This window comes from Triturus cristatus, chromosome 7 (assembly GCF_964204655.1).
Source record: "Triturus cristatus chromosome 7, aTriCri1.1, whole genome shotgun sequence".
Lineage (NCBI taxonomy): Eukaryota > Metazoa > Chordata > Amphibia > Caudata > Salamandridae > Triturus > Triturus cristatus.
In genome coordinates, this window is record NC_140590.1 from 1782138286 (window position 1) to 1782150476 (window position 12191).

Here is a 12191-nt window from a genome sequence, read left to right on the forward strand (position 1 = left end):
ATAAACTGTAGCTGGTTTATTAGGGTGGCACTTTATCTAGCACTTGCACTTTGTCAACACAGCATAGAGGGAGGTGACAAGGCCCACTTGGGCGAAATATATCTGCATTAGCACTTCACATTCCAGGAAATTAGGACTCAAAGGTGACCCCGTGGTCCAACAGCAGTACTTGGGACTGTATAAATTGTTTTACGATATGTCTTCTTAATATGCACTTGCAGTAATTCCTCCCCTTTCGTTTTATATTGGTCCCACATCAGTCTTAACATGCATAGAAATTAGGAATAGAAGCTTTTATTTATTGAAAGTTTTTATTCATGATTTTTATTACATTGCCTAGTTTTAAATATTTATGGTATAATGAATATTTATTAAGTTATTTGCTCCCATGTATTTAAGTTAAAACACCATGAATGTTTTACGGTTGTTGCCTCACTAATGTGATCTGAGGAACTCCTGTGTCTATGACTACGCAATGAGTGTTGTCACGAGTTATCACACTTGCACTTTAAAAGTATGGAAGCACTCCTCTTGCGCGTCATGTGATCAAGGCCTCCTGTAGGCAGAAACATCATGGCGGAGGTGCAGTGCATTCAATAAACTTTGCACCAACTTCTGGGTCTGCATTAGTCTGTTCCTGATCTATGGATATTGTATAGCAAAGTGTGCTGTATATATATATATTTCTGTTTGTAAGTGAACATCTTATTCCTATTGGCCTTAAACTCTGCCTATTTGGACTGTTCCATGCATATGTTTAACCTCTAGAAATAGAAAAATAGAAATTTCACAGAGAGCACCGACAGGGAAAAAAACAGTGGGAGCCGACATTGTCCTGTAGATGAGCTGTGCCCGGTGTTAGCTGGACGTGTGAATGGTGACTTTGATGTAGTTGAAGCAGGACTGGTGGATGCTGGGCTGTTGCAGGGAGTCACTGGTGAGTCGGTGACGTTGCGAATGTAGCCAGAAGTCGATGAGCGGGATCCCTGAAAGCAGAAAACAGAGCGGACAGAGTTAGTTCTCAAAGCCCATACATCAGCCATCTCACCGGCCAGTGATGAGTTTAACAAATCCCTTCTTAGTGAAGGTGGTTAGTTGCTGGCCCCTTCCGGGCTTAAATTCAGTGCACTTTAATGCCCCCAAAGGCCTTTACATCAGACTATCTAAAGCAAAATTACCATGTGAGTGCGCTTTCATGTTAAATATCCCTATTTCTGATTTCTTCATGGCTCCCATAAGGATCCCATCGTATCAGTGTTCTCCAAATTACAAATCAAAAAGATATTTTTCTATGACTCACCCTGACTCCAATAGTTTTAGAAGTTTGGTGACTTGGTCACAATGTGCAGGAGACGTGAAGAGTTGTAGTATGGGGCTCTGACTTTTAACCTCCTTTGTGACATTGTGAAAGGTGTTACAATACCTAGGGAGTTATTACCCAAGGGGCTTATTTACAGGAATGTAAGCAGTGGAGCGCAGCAAGTCACCTTGCTACACTGAGTGATAGGGAAAAGGCAGAAATGTGCCGTATTTAAGGCAATACAGTGTGTTCCTGCCTTTTGGCAGCCTAGCACCAATGCAGGAACCCTTGCACCATGCACGTTGCATGCAGGATTCTTTGTGCAGGAAGGGACACCTTCCTGCACAAAAGCAATCCTGCGAGGCATATTCTTCTGTCTGTGTGCTGCAGAATGTAGCACACAGAAAGAAGAAGTAATAAGAAGAAATAAAGACATTTCCCCTCTTTGAGTCCCTGCATGTTGACTCTGGGAGCAGTAAATTACCAACTGGTATTTAATAAATGAGTTGACTAGTTCTTGTCCTAAAAACAGGAAACATACACAAACGATAAATAAACAGTATGGGCAGTCAATGCAACACTGCCATTTTATTTCAGTGATCCTGACTTTAGGGGTACACCTAAAGTGTTTCTTCCTGTAGACTAAGTAAAGGAGGCATTAGTCACATTTAGAGTTACAAAGATTAACTTCCACATAAAGCAGCCTCCAAATGTGCTGCAGGGAACTAGATCTGCCAGGACTGGCTTGCTGATGGTTTTATCTGCTGTGCTGGCACACAAATGGGTTGCTTCACACAATACATAGTCTCCCACCATGGTGCAAAGTTCATTGGGTGAGGTCCAGGATTGCATTTGTACCTGAAGCATACCCTTCCAGTACAAATTCCTTTGCATACACAAAAGCAGGAGGGTCATACAGGTCAGATGCACTGATGTGTGCTGTACACTACCACAGATGCTATGCCCTTGGTTCTTGGGCATATTGTCAATTCCCCAGGGTTTGCACCGGCTTCTTTTAGTTTAGTGTAGTATTGCTAGTTTCTTTCTGTATACTGTTTCATCTGGGGCACATGATCTTGCCGGGTCTTCCTCTGGTTATATGCTGGGAGCCATGCTGCAGGCTCTGAAGCTCCCACTGATATCACCTATTGTCAGCATACTTGCCTACTGGAAGCATGTCCGCAAAGCAGATGCTTGCAGTGGGTGTTCTGTTGGGTCACCCATGGCAAGCCTGTGTGCAACCATTACACCCAAGGGCAAGCATATGGGCTAGGGTCTAAGTGGCACCTTGTTCCAGGAGGCTGAGGGAGCACTGCACCCCAATTATAGCTGATTTTACTTCCAAACTCAGGGATGGCGCCTCCATTTTTCTTGCTTGCCTGAGGTCCAAAAGAAGCCTCGTTACACCATTTATAAACCATATATCTACTGATTTTCTTACTCCAACACTGGAGGTATTGGACTCAGAGCCCCACAAACTGAGTCAGATGTTTGTGGATTCTGATCACTGTCTGCAACCTCTTCTGCCTCTCCTTCCAGAATGACACTATTTGTTGGACTGTCCATGTTTGTTCATTCCGGGGGCACCACAGGAAACTAACTCTGACCACTTAAGGGATATGCTTCTGTCACCAAGTACTGACTAAACCTCTTTTGGGACCCTAGCCATTCAATATCCATTACCATGAGAGGTCAAGGAAGGGTAAGACCTTACCATCATTAAGAAACACTAAAACATCAGGAAAATTAATGAATGCTAGCCGTCTGTGCCCTTAATTTGCGGCAGTGGGTGAATGCCCCCTTAAATGGAAATATCAATTACCCAACCACATGTTGCTTCCAAGGAAAATCCAAGTGCCCAGGCTGCTGCGTTTATTGGAACCGCACCCCTGCGGTATGGCCAGGTGCACAGTAGTGCCTGATGAGCATCCCAGCTACCCAAGTGTGATACTGATAGAGGCATCACCACCGAGTGTACACAAGTCTTGCAGTGAATTGTGGACTACAAGATGGCCTCCTGAAAGCTGGGCACTGTGGCACCAGGATGAGCTGGCACTAGGAGGTGGTACAAGGCCAGGAGAGAGGACTTACAATATCGGACTCCAGTGAATGATCAGCTTCGGGGAAGATATACTGCCTTGAGGCCTGAAAGTGATGGTGCCATCTCATAAATGGCCAACTTTCATAAATATTCCACCCAAGGAGGTTAGAGCCATGGGGACCGTATGTAGGCAGGAAATACAAGATTATTTTCACACCAGGCAACATGGCTCCCAATATACTTTGGATCTGTGTGCAACAGATGAACAATTGAGGGATGATCAACTGGAGTTCCTGCTGGGAGCCGCAGGATGAATCCAGAGTAGCAGAACTCCGAAGTGATACAATTGCCACGACAGTTAACAAAAAGTATAGATTTTCGGATAAGGAGATACATTTGGATAAAATGGCCACAAAGTAACTTGGATCAAACAAACATTTGAAAGGTAAAAAAGTTTTTTAAAAATTGGGGATTTTGAGTTACAAACCTCTGTAAAAAGGAACAGCTATGAAGTGACAAAACTTATAATAATTTGTGGCTATAGCTATGATTCACCAGAGGCTGAAATGAAACATCTGGTGAATGCATTCAGGCCTTTCTAAGTCTGGGTCTTGAGATTCTCACGATTATCAAAGGAAGAAGATGCTGCAGTCCTGGCACTGCACTTCCTAAAGATTCACTATTTCAGTTAAGTCGTGTGGAGTCCTGCTGAGGTTGCATATGTGCTATGCAAACAAAGGATGGACGGAATGCAGAGGAAATCAAACATTCACCCCCAGTCAAGAGATCTCGGTTGAATCCATCATTCTTATGCTCCAGATCCAGCCGTATGTAAATCAGTCTTTACCCTGCTCCTCATGGGAACAGTCCAGGCCGAACTGCCAAGCCAGGTCCTCCCTTGAGCAGAAACCAGCATCCTAGGACTGTTTTCGGGGTATCACCCCTCATCAACCAGGCTAGCTTGAATCTAGTGGCACAGTAAGCAAGAGGCCCACCTCTGGGCGTACCCATCCCACTTAGGGTGAAAAGTACTATGCAAACAAATGATAGACATGGTCACCCATATAACCAGAAGTGGGGGGCAAGAGAATTCTTGGTGCTAGCTCAGTTATGGTTTACATGACAAACCTGACATATTAAGAGATGGTTAGGCATGCTGCCACTAGTTTAAAAAATATGATGTTTAGTTGTATGAGATCCTGCTTTTACAGGATCCAAGTTGAATTACCTAGAAAAAGCAGCAGACTTCAAAATAAAAATATATATATTTAAACGGCTGAAAACCGCAGGCCTACCGCACCTAAATGAAAACTAAGGGGCTCATTTATGGGATTTTGGCATAGGGCAGCGCAGCAAGTCACCTTGCCTAGCTGTGTCAAAGTGAAAGGGCTGGATTGCATTGTATTCATCTAATACAGTGAATACCTAACCTCCCTCAGCACTGGCACCATTTTGGCAGCCTAACGCCAACACAGTGTTGTGAGCAGGATTGTTTAAGTGCAGGAAGGAGCACCTTACTGCACCAAAACAATCTTGGACGGTGTTTTCCTCTTTCCATGTATGATTCAGAATGCAACCCACATGAAGAGGAAAAAACAAGGAGAAAGTTATTCCTCCTCACTGTGCCTCCCCTGGGGAGGCGTAAGGTTTTGGTGCATCCCCAGGTTTACATGGTTTTGTAAATCTTGGGAAGCTTCAAAATCCATGGATTTTGCATCGGAATACCCACCGTAACACCCATGGAACGCCTCCCTAATGCAGAGTAAGGCAACAGCAATTTGCAGTGCTTTGCCTTATTCCATATCTATGAGACCATTCAAAGCCATGCAAAGTGGTTTTGGGTGACCTCCGATAATATTTTATGATTTGCGCCACTGTGATGTCACAAAAAGTGATGCTATGGTGGCGCAAGAGGCTCATAAATATGAAAATATGACCCTATGAAACAAGAAAAGATTTCTGGCATGGAGGCGCTCAGCACCCTATTCATGCGGTTGAGCCTGCTCTCCTTCTGATCTCAGTCTCACCTACCACACAGGTTATTGGGTAGATGGTAGTTTTATTGTTCCTGCTGGTGGTTTGTTTAAGTTATCCATCCCTTTTGCCCCCGCCTTTCCCATGCTACTTGAGCAAACATAAGGTGGGACTATTTTTCCCTCTGATGTTTAATTATTTGTTATACCGAGGTGTGATGTGAGCGGTGTGCCCATTCCCTGCATTGATGTGCTCGATGAACAGAATTTAACTTTATCACAGGTTTCTGCTAAAGCTTTCAAGTGATGTGTATTAGAATGGAAGATTCACATAGGAAGGTACCAGGAGAATAAGGAAGACATGTAGCTTACTGGGTAGAAGTAACAAAGGCTTCATGACAGACACGATGCTATAAACACATTTTTAGACAATAAGACCACCAATAAAATTGAAGCAGGTATTTGGAGATACAAGATCTTCTGTTCAGCCCCAGGATTAAGAAAGTTGCTCCACTTTCTACCATTTGAAGTCTTGGCAATATAACATTTTGAAGGCCAAGCAGTAGAGAGTTACAATAGTCAAGCATAGATATTAAGGGTTGCATTAATCTTTTCTTGAGGGACGGAGTAACTGGAGTACTGCTTGACTGATCTTGCAAAAAGGAAGCAAGCCAGTTGTAAACTGTCTCCTTGAGACCAAAACCAGATCAGCTCTAGTAGGATGGCACAGATGGTGTCAAATTAAGCCAATAGGTCAAGCAGTATCAAGGCTGCCACTTCATCATCTATGATAAAGTGGATGTCATTGGTGGCCTTTGCCACAACAGTTTCAGTAAATCCGTTTTTATGAAACCCAGATTGAGCAAGGTGGAAAGGATGACGTTCTTCTAGATAATTCATCAACTGATTGTTTACAACAGATTCTGCTAGTTTGGCACGGATAATGAGTAAGGGGATAAGTAGATAATTTGATAAGGAGGGTCAAGCTCTGGGTTTTTTTTTTTTTTTTTTACAACAGGTGAGACAAAATGTGCTTCCCAAGCAGTCAGCACCTTTCCTGAAAGAAGTTAGGAATTTCACAAGGTGGTCAATGTTAGAGTAATACTGTTAATGACTCTTCGATTGATGCATGGGGCAAGAATCAAGAGGAGACGTAGAAGTGAGTGAAAACAGTTTCATCTCATTGGTCGTAATGAAGACCAGGAAGGAGTATTCATGGTGACTCGAAGGGTGATGAGTATGGAAGTCTCAAGACTTATTTAGATGCACACAGGTGCCCATAAGATGGACTATGTTGTCATGAAAGTCAGATATATTTTTAAAGGTTTCCCTCCAGGGATTCGGAAACGGTTTCAAGGGACCCAAAACTCTGCTACACACAATGTTCTGCATCAAGTAGTAAGATCTCACCTCAGCTACTCAAGAAACCATGAATTCATTATAGTTCATTTAGACGTCTGAAGAGACATGAAACCTTCCTCTTGTGTTTAAATTTGCTACAATGTCACTGCTGGGCAAGGCTGATGAGGTCTCTTTGGGACCTTGTCTGGAAGAGCAATGAAGCTCTTTGAGGAGTAGAGGTACTCCCCAAATGCCAACATTGAATAAAATAAAAGGCCCGTATTTTCCAAATAGTGCAGCACTGGACTGAAAGTACATGTATGTGATTCAATTGAAGGTGGTTCAGTGAACATGTATTTCAACCTGGAGGCTCATGCTTAAGCCAGAACTCTTCAGTGGACCCTGCACAATCATGCCCTCTTTATAGAACATGCCTCTTAAAATTGTTTATTCTTGACATGAAGGAAAACCCATATTGATCTCATGAGGAAATTCTAAATTTTCCACAGCACCTTGCCTTCTTTGATAGAGCACTCTAGCTGACAAGGCGCGCTTGCTTAGGTTAATGAACATCAATTTATTAATATATAGGTTTATCTATATACCACCATTCACAGAGTTGTAATTCTTGAAATGGGAATAGAAAATAACTTACATTATATTGTAACACTTCATTATACTGAAGTGCTTCCTTTGTGATCCTCTGCAGCAATGTAATATTCTCAGGGGTCCAGGGCAGGAGGTTCAAGGCAGAGGGCCTGTTGGAAAACAAAAGACAGATTGGTTAAACAAGTCACTGTTTCTCGATTGGTTTTATTATGAATAACAAATATTATGAATAGAGAACTAAAGGTCAAATTAACCATTTGGAGCTCTACGAACAAAGCCCTCAAATTAGGGCTCAGGTTCCTGAAGTCCTTCAGCACCTGAGGCTAGCCGCTTATAGGTAGACCAGCTCCTCTAAAGCTATCCGTACAATACGGACATCACTGAGAGGTGGGCAGAGGCAGCACCTGCTACTTCGGATGTCCTTTCTTTCCTGAGACACGGGGGTCCCTGATCAAAGGGTTTGCCTAGGAAGCAGCACAATCATACTCCAGGCTCTAAAGACACTACACCTGGTTTTATATTGCTCTTCTCAGTCACGTTATAATAACTAGGAGTCTGATGTGGGGCTATGTATGTCAAAAGAAGTAGATTCTGTTATGTCACCGCTGGTCAATAGGTGTGTGATGTCATGTCAACTACGACTGGTGTTAAAATATAGTGTTGGACCTGGCCCTCTGCAGGGTCACCCCCAAACATTTTGCCTTTTTCCCTCCACTTTTTGCTGAAATCATTTTTGTTGGCCTTAGGACACTGCTGACCAGTGCTTGTGCTCAATTGTCTAAAAAATGGTTACATTGGCCCAGGTGTGATTTTTATGGGGCTGGGGGGGGGGCACATGACCGGCATTACAGTGCTGATTTCAGCCCTGGGCACCACATCCTCCATAGCAGGTGCACTTCAGGGACAGGACCCCCTCCCTGGGGCCACTTTTGGCCCCAGGTAACTCCATCCCTTGGACCTGGTGCATTTTACAGGGGCAAGGGAGGCACACTGTCCCATTCCCTTGCTGATTATGGCCCCGGACCAGCTTTATTATAAGGGAGATGCAGCCCCCTCTCCCCAGGAAAATTTGGGGCCCAGAAAGCTTTTTTGTGGGAGCTGGCTATAAGGCCTTCCTCCCTTGGCAAATTTCGGCACTGGTGACCCAGACTGATTTGGGGGGGGGGGGGGGCATGTGGTCCCTTCTCCTTGACTGGTTTCCATCCTTGGTACCTCATCCCTGGGGCCTGGTGCAATTTGTCCGGGGAGGAGGGCATTCAGCCCCAACCTGGACCAATTTCACTGCATCTCCTGAAGGAAAGTTGTGGCCATAAAAGTGGCACCCCTGGCACCCAGACCTCCGATAATGTATGTACTGGAGAAGCATCAGAAGGACTGCCCTGCTGTTCCCTGGACCTATCAAAGAGAGACTGCACCTGTTGCTCTTAGGGTAGCAATGAGATGACTATTCCTGTGGTTCCCTGCTGGTGGAAAAGTCGTCCTGAACCCTAGACAGAAGTGGTGAACAGTCAGTTTGCTGACTTCTCGTTACAGCTCCAGGGCCACAAAGAAGTCGCCATGGTAAAGTTGGTAGTCGCTGACGACTGCTGAATCTGCAGCCTGAGAGACAACCATGAACATCAAAAGTTGCACCCTAGTTTGCTGGACCTCTGACAGTTGTCGAAGTGTGTTTGGTCGCCCATTGAAGGACATTAGCCACAGTCAAAGGGAACTGCTGGTTTTGCTATGAGCCAAGACCAGTGGCAAATGGGTTTTAGCTGAACTTCATCTGGACTTCAAGGGACATTATCTTCCTTGGCCAAAGTCACACCACCATACTCCTAGATCGAGGGGTGGCACCAGACAGACCCTTGATGACCATATGAGCATCCTCAGAATCTTCAGCATCATGTATCCCGTGGATAAGGACCACTCCATTGACGTCTATGGTGGTGTGCACTTAGAGCTTGGAACTGGACAGGAGACTGCTTTGACTGCAGAGTGACTGCCCAGCTAAGAATTGCTGGCCTCCATGACTCACTCCCTGCCTGAGTTGGTCATCCATAGCTGGCCAGAGTAGCCAAACACAACCTTATAAAAAGTTTTCAAAGTAACCTGTAATTGCAGTAACTGCAAATTCGAGTTTGCATTTTGAAGGGAAAGCAAGAATTTATGATTTGTTTAAAAATCTATTTAACAGGTACCTTCTGGTTTGTTTTGTTATCTAAAAAAAATCATAAAAATATATATCTTTATAAATTTGCGTTGAATTTCTTTTGAGACATGTTTCTTTCTTATCCAAATGTCATTAGTTCTAAAGGCTTTGCACTAGTTGCTTTGTTGAAGCCCGACTGCTCGAAGCCACAGCTACCCAGTATTAAGCTACGGTTTTATAATTACACCTGACTGGACCCAATTGAGGGGAGTAAGTTTATTACACGGTGAGGTTGCACAACCACACCATATATAAACTGCATTTTGTCACTTTAGAGAAGTGTCTACTATATACACTTGGGTTTTTCAGTAAATTTCTACCTAAAGTAGTAAAATATTTATACCTAACAGTTACACATAGGTCTGATAATATTGTACTTTAAGATTATAAACAGTGGAAATTCACTGAAATAAAGAAAGGTCAAAGTGAGGCTATAGTAGGGTAAAGATGTCAAAAAATATTAACCTAAAGCTTCCTGCCATGCACTGTAATTGACCATACATATTTCATCACCCATGACATGTTCAATTACGTCATTGATAGCATCACTGGCATCTCAAATTACATCATTGATTACATCACTGATAACATCATTGATTGCATCTAATGAGGGTGACAGATTGCAATACACTTCTGACACCGAAATGCACTTCGTGAGCTACATCTAGAACACATTGTCAATACCTTCTGTACTGCTAGTAAGTGTAACCTTTTGCACAATGCCTGGCCTCATAAGGGGACTTTGATGTGTGGAGGGATTTGGGAATTCAGCAGCAGAGAAAGTGAAACCAACTCTGCTGCTACTGCTGTTGAGCCCCAGCCTCCATTCTCCATGAAAACATGCTCCTGGGTCTTCCTAGGAGGGACCCTGCACCAGAGGGCCTCACCATGGATGAGCCCCATGCTCTCCCCTGAGAGTTTTACTTCAGCTTGAAGGGGTTCAGCCGCCTTTCCTACTTCTGCAGGAACAGTTGGGTCCTCATTTTACAGGCTCACTTTCCCAGTTTTAAACTTCAGGCCATCATGAACATGGCTGCAAGGTCTACAGGACTCAGATCGGGTTGCAAGCCTAAATACTTCCTTACATACCAACATTTTGAAACTAAACTGAGAAGTTTCGGATAAAAGTCGGGGGAATGTATGTTTCGCTTTGGCTTTAACTTAGCTGACAGACTCCTAAAATAAAGCTGTGTTTGGCTTAAAACATCAGCAATCTCACACCTGAAATGGGTCCATATGCATGCATGTACTTTTTATGCATCCTGCACATACTCTATATTTTTAGGGAACTTCTGTACTTTTTGCAGCTAGATGTTGCCATTATTATGTGCAGTTTTGATGAATGTATGTGGAAAGGAGGCATACCTTTTAGTTGCTGGGCAAGGCATAGTCTTGTGTTTGACATGTATTTAACAACTTAACATTTCCAGAATCACTTTGTTCACTTATCTTCTGTATGTGCTCAACAAAAACAGTGTGTGGGTAACTGTGGACCTGGTCCTTAAAAAGTTCATATTTGTTTGCAAAACCAATAGGTATCACTTTCATGTGCAATGGTATGCGAGCAGAATTTGCGTCTACTTTTGCATGCGTCATCACATTCAAGTAGGGCCTATTGTCTTTGCCAGAGCTTGTTTAAAATGTAGCCTGCAGAACAGCAGGTCTGAGTTGGCGAATCACCTCTTAGAACAAGGAGCACCACAGGAAGTTTTGGAATCATTAACAATAACTCATTTGTTTTTTTAGATCATTACAAGATGGCAACACAAACATACCTGAGTATATCTGGGCCAACCAATGACGAGACATTGGAATAATCCAGGGAGCTCAAGCACTGAGAGATGTTATTGCTGGGATAGTAGAGAAGCAATGCAAGACACATCTCATCAGTTGAGGCAAAACCACCCTGAAGTAAGACAAAACATGTCAAAACAAGTCACTCAGGTGTAGCAGTTAAAGTACATTACATGGATGACATAACTCTTAATTCTGACAAAAGGTGATCGCATCCAGTCTTGAGAATTGAAGGTCCATTCCTACGACATGGTTTCTTGTAACATCTGTCTCTGCAACACAAGAGTGCCAACATGGGCTCGGGAAAGACAAAATTGTCCCTTCTACTTCAGAAGTCCACACAACACCTGACAGCAAAGTTCTATTGCTATAACTTTAGATCAAAGGGCACATGAAGCTCTCGCTGAACTAAACTAAGAAAGCCATCTCTGCAGGAAGCCTTGTAGATCTACAGATGGATCTACAAATTCTACCCGGTTTCATCTGTAATTGGTGCACAGATCGCCGATGCAACCTGTGCTTTACAGAACCGGCTTCAGTCTGGAGTTACTAAATGGGCACTCCGGTGCGGACAGGGTGTGACCCTCTGTTCAGGAGTTTCAAAGAACAGAGCTCCTAAGAAAAGGTCATTTAGCAGGTGTCTGTAAAAGACATGTGGAGATGCGAATCAAATCCATTCACTAAGATGAGAAAAGGTAATCTGCTTCACCTTTGATTCTCTTCGCTCCTTCTGGTGTGCAGTTGTTTCAAGTTGTGTTTGGCTTGTTATAGAATACACCTGGTGAGGAATACCCTACACACCTCTACTGAAGAATCATGGTCTGTTTTGGATGAGATGTGGCTTCGCAACTAATAGTCCAGGATACATGGGTTAATTTCTAAGCTCTGCCTTCGAATACCAGTTATGGTATGTGATTGCATGTGCTACATAAATTCCAC

The 12191-nt window shown here is 43.4% G+C and overlaps 1 protein-coding gene across 1 annotated transcript in view; it reads right to left on the reverse strand.

The window, feature by feature from the left end:
* Positions 1-292: 292 nt before the first annotated feature.
* LOC146813100 (DBH-like monooxygenase protein 2) overlaps positions 293-12191 on the reverse strand; it is a 99243-nt gene continuing 87344 nt past the window's right edge. Inside the window, exons 11-13 of the mRNA XM_085620077.1 lie at positions 11234-11364; positions 7311-7413; positions 293-986 (exon numbers count right to left, since the gene is read on the reverse strand). Of these exons, the coding sequence (XP_085476203.1) occupies positions 765-986; positions 7311-7413; positions 11234-11364 (456 nt within the window). The 3' untranslated portion in view covers positions 293-764. The remainder of the gene's footprint in view (positions 987-7310; positions 7414-11233; positions 11365-12191) is intronic.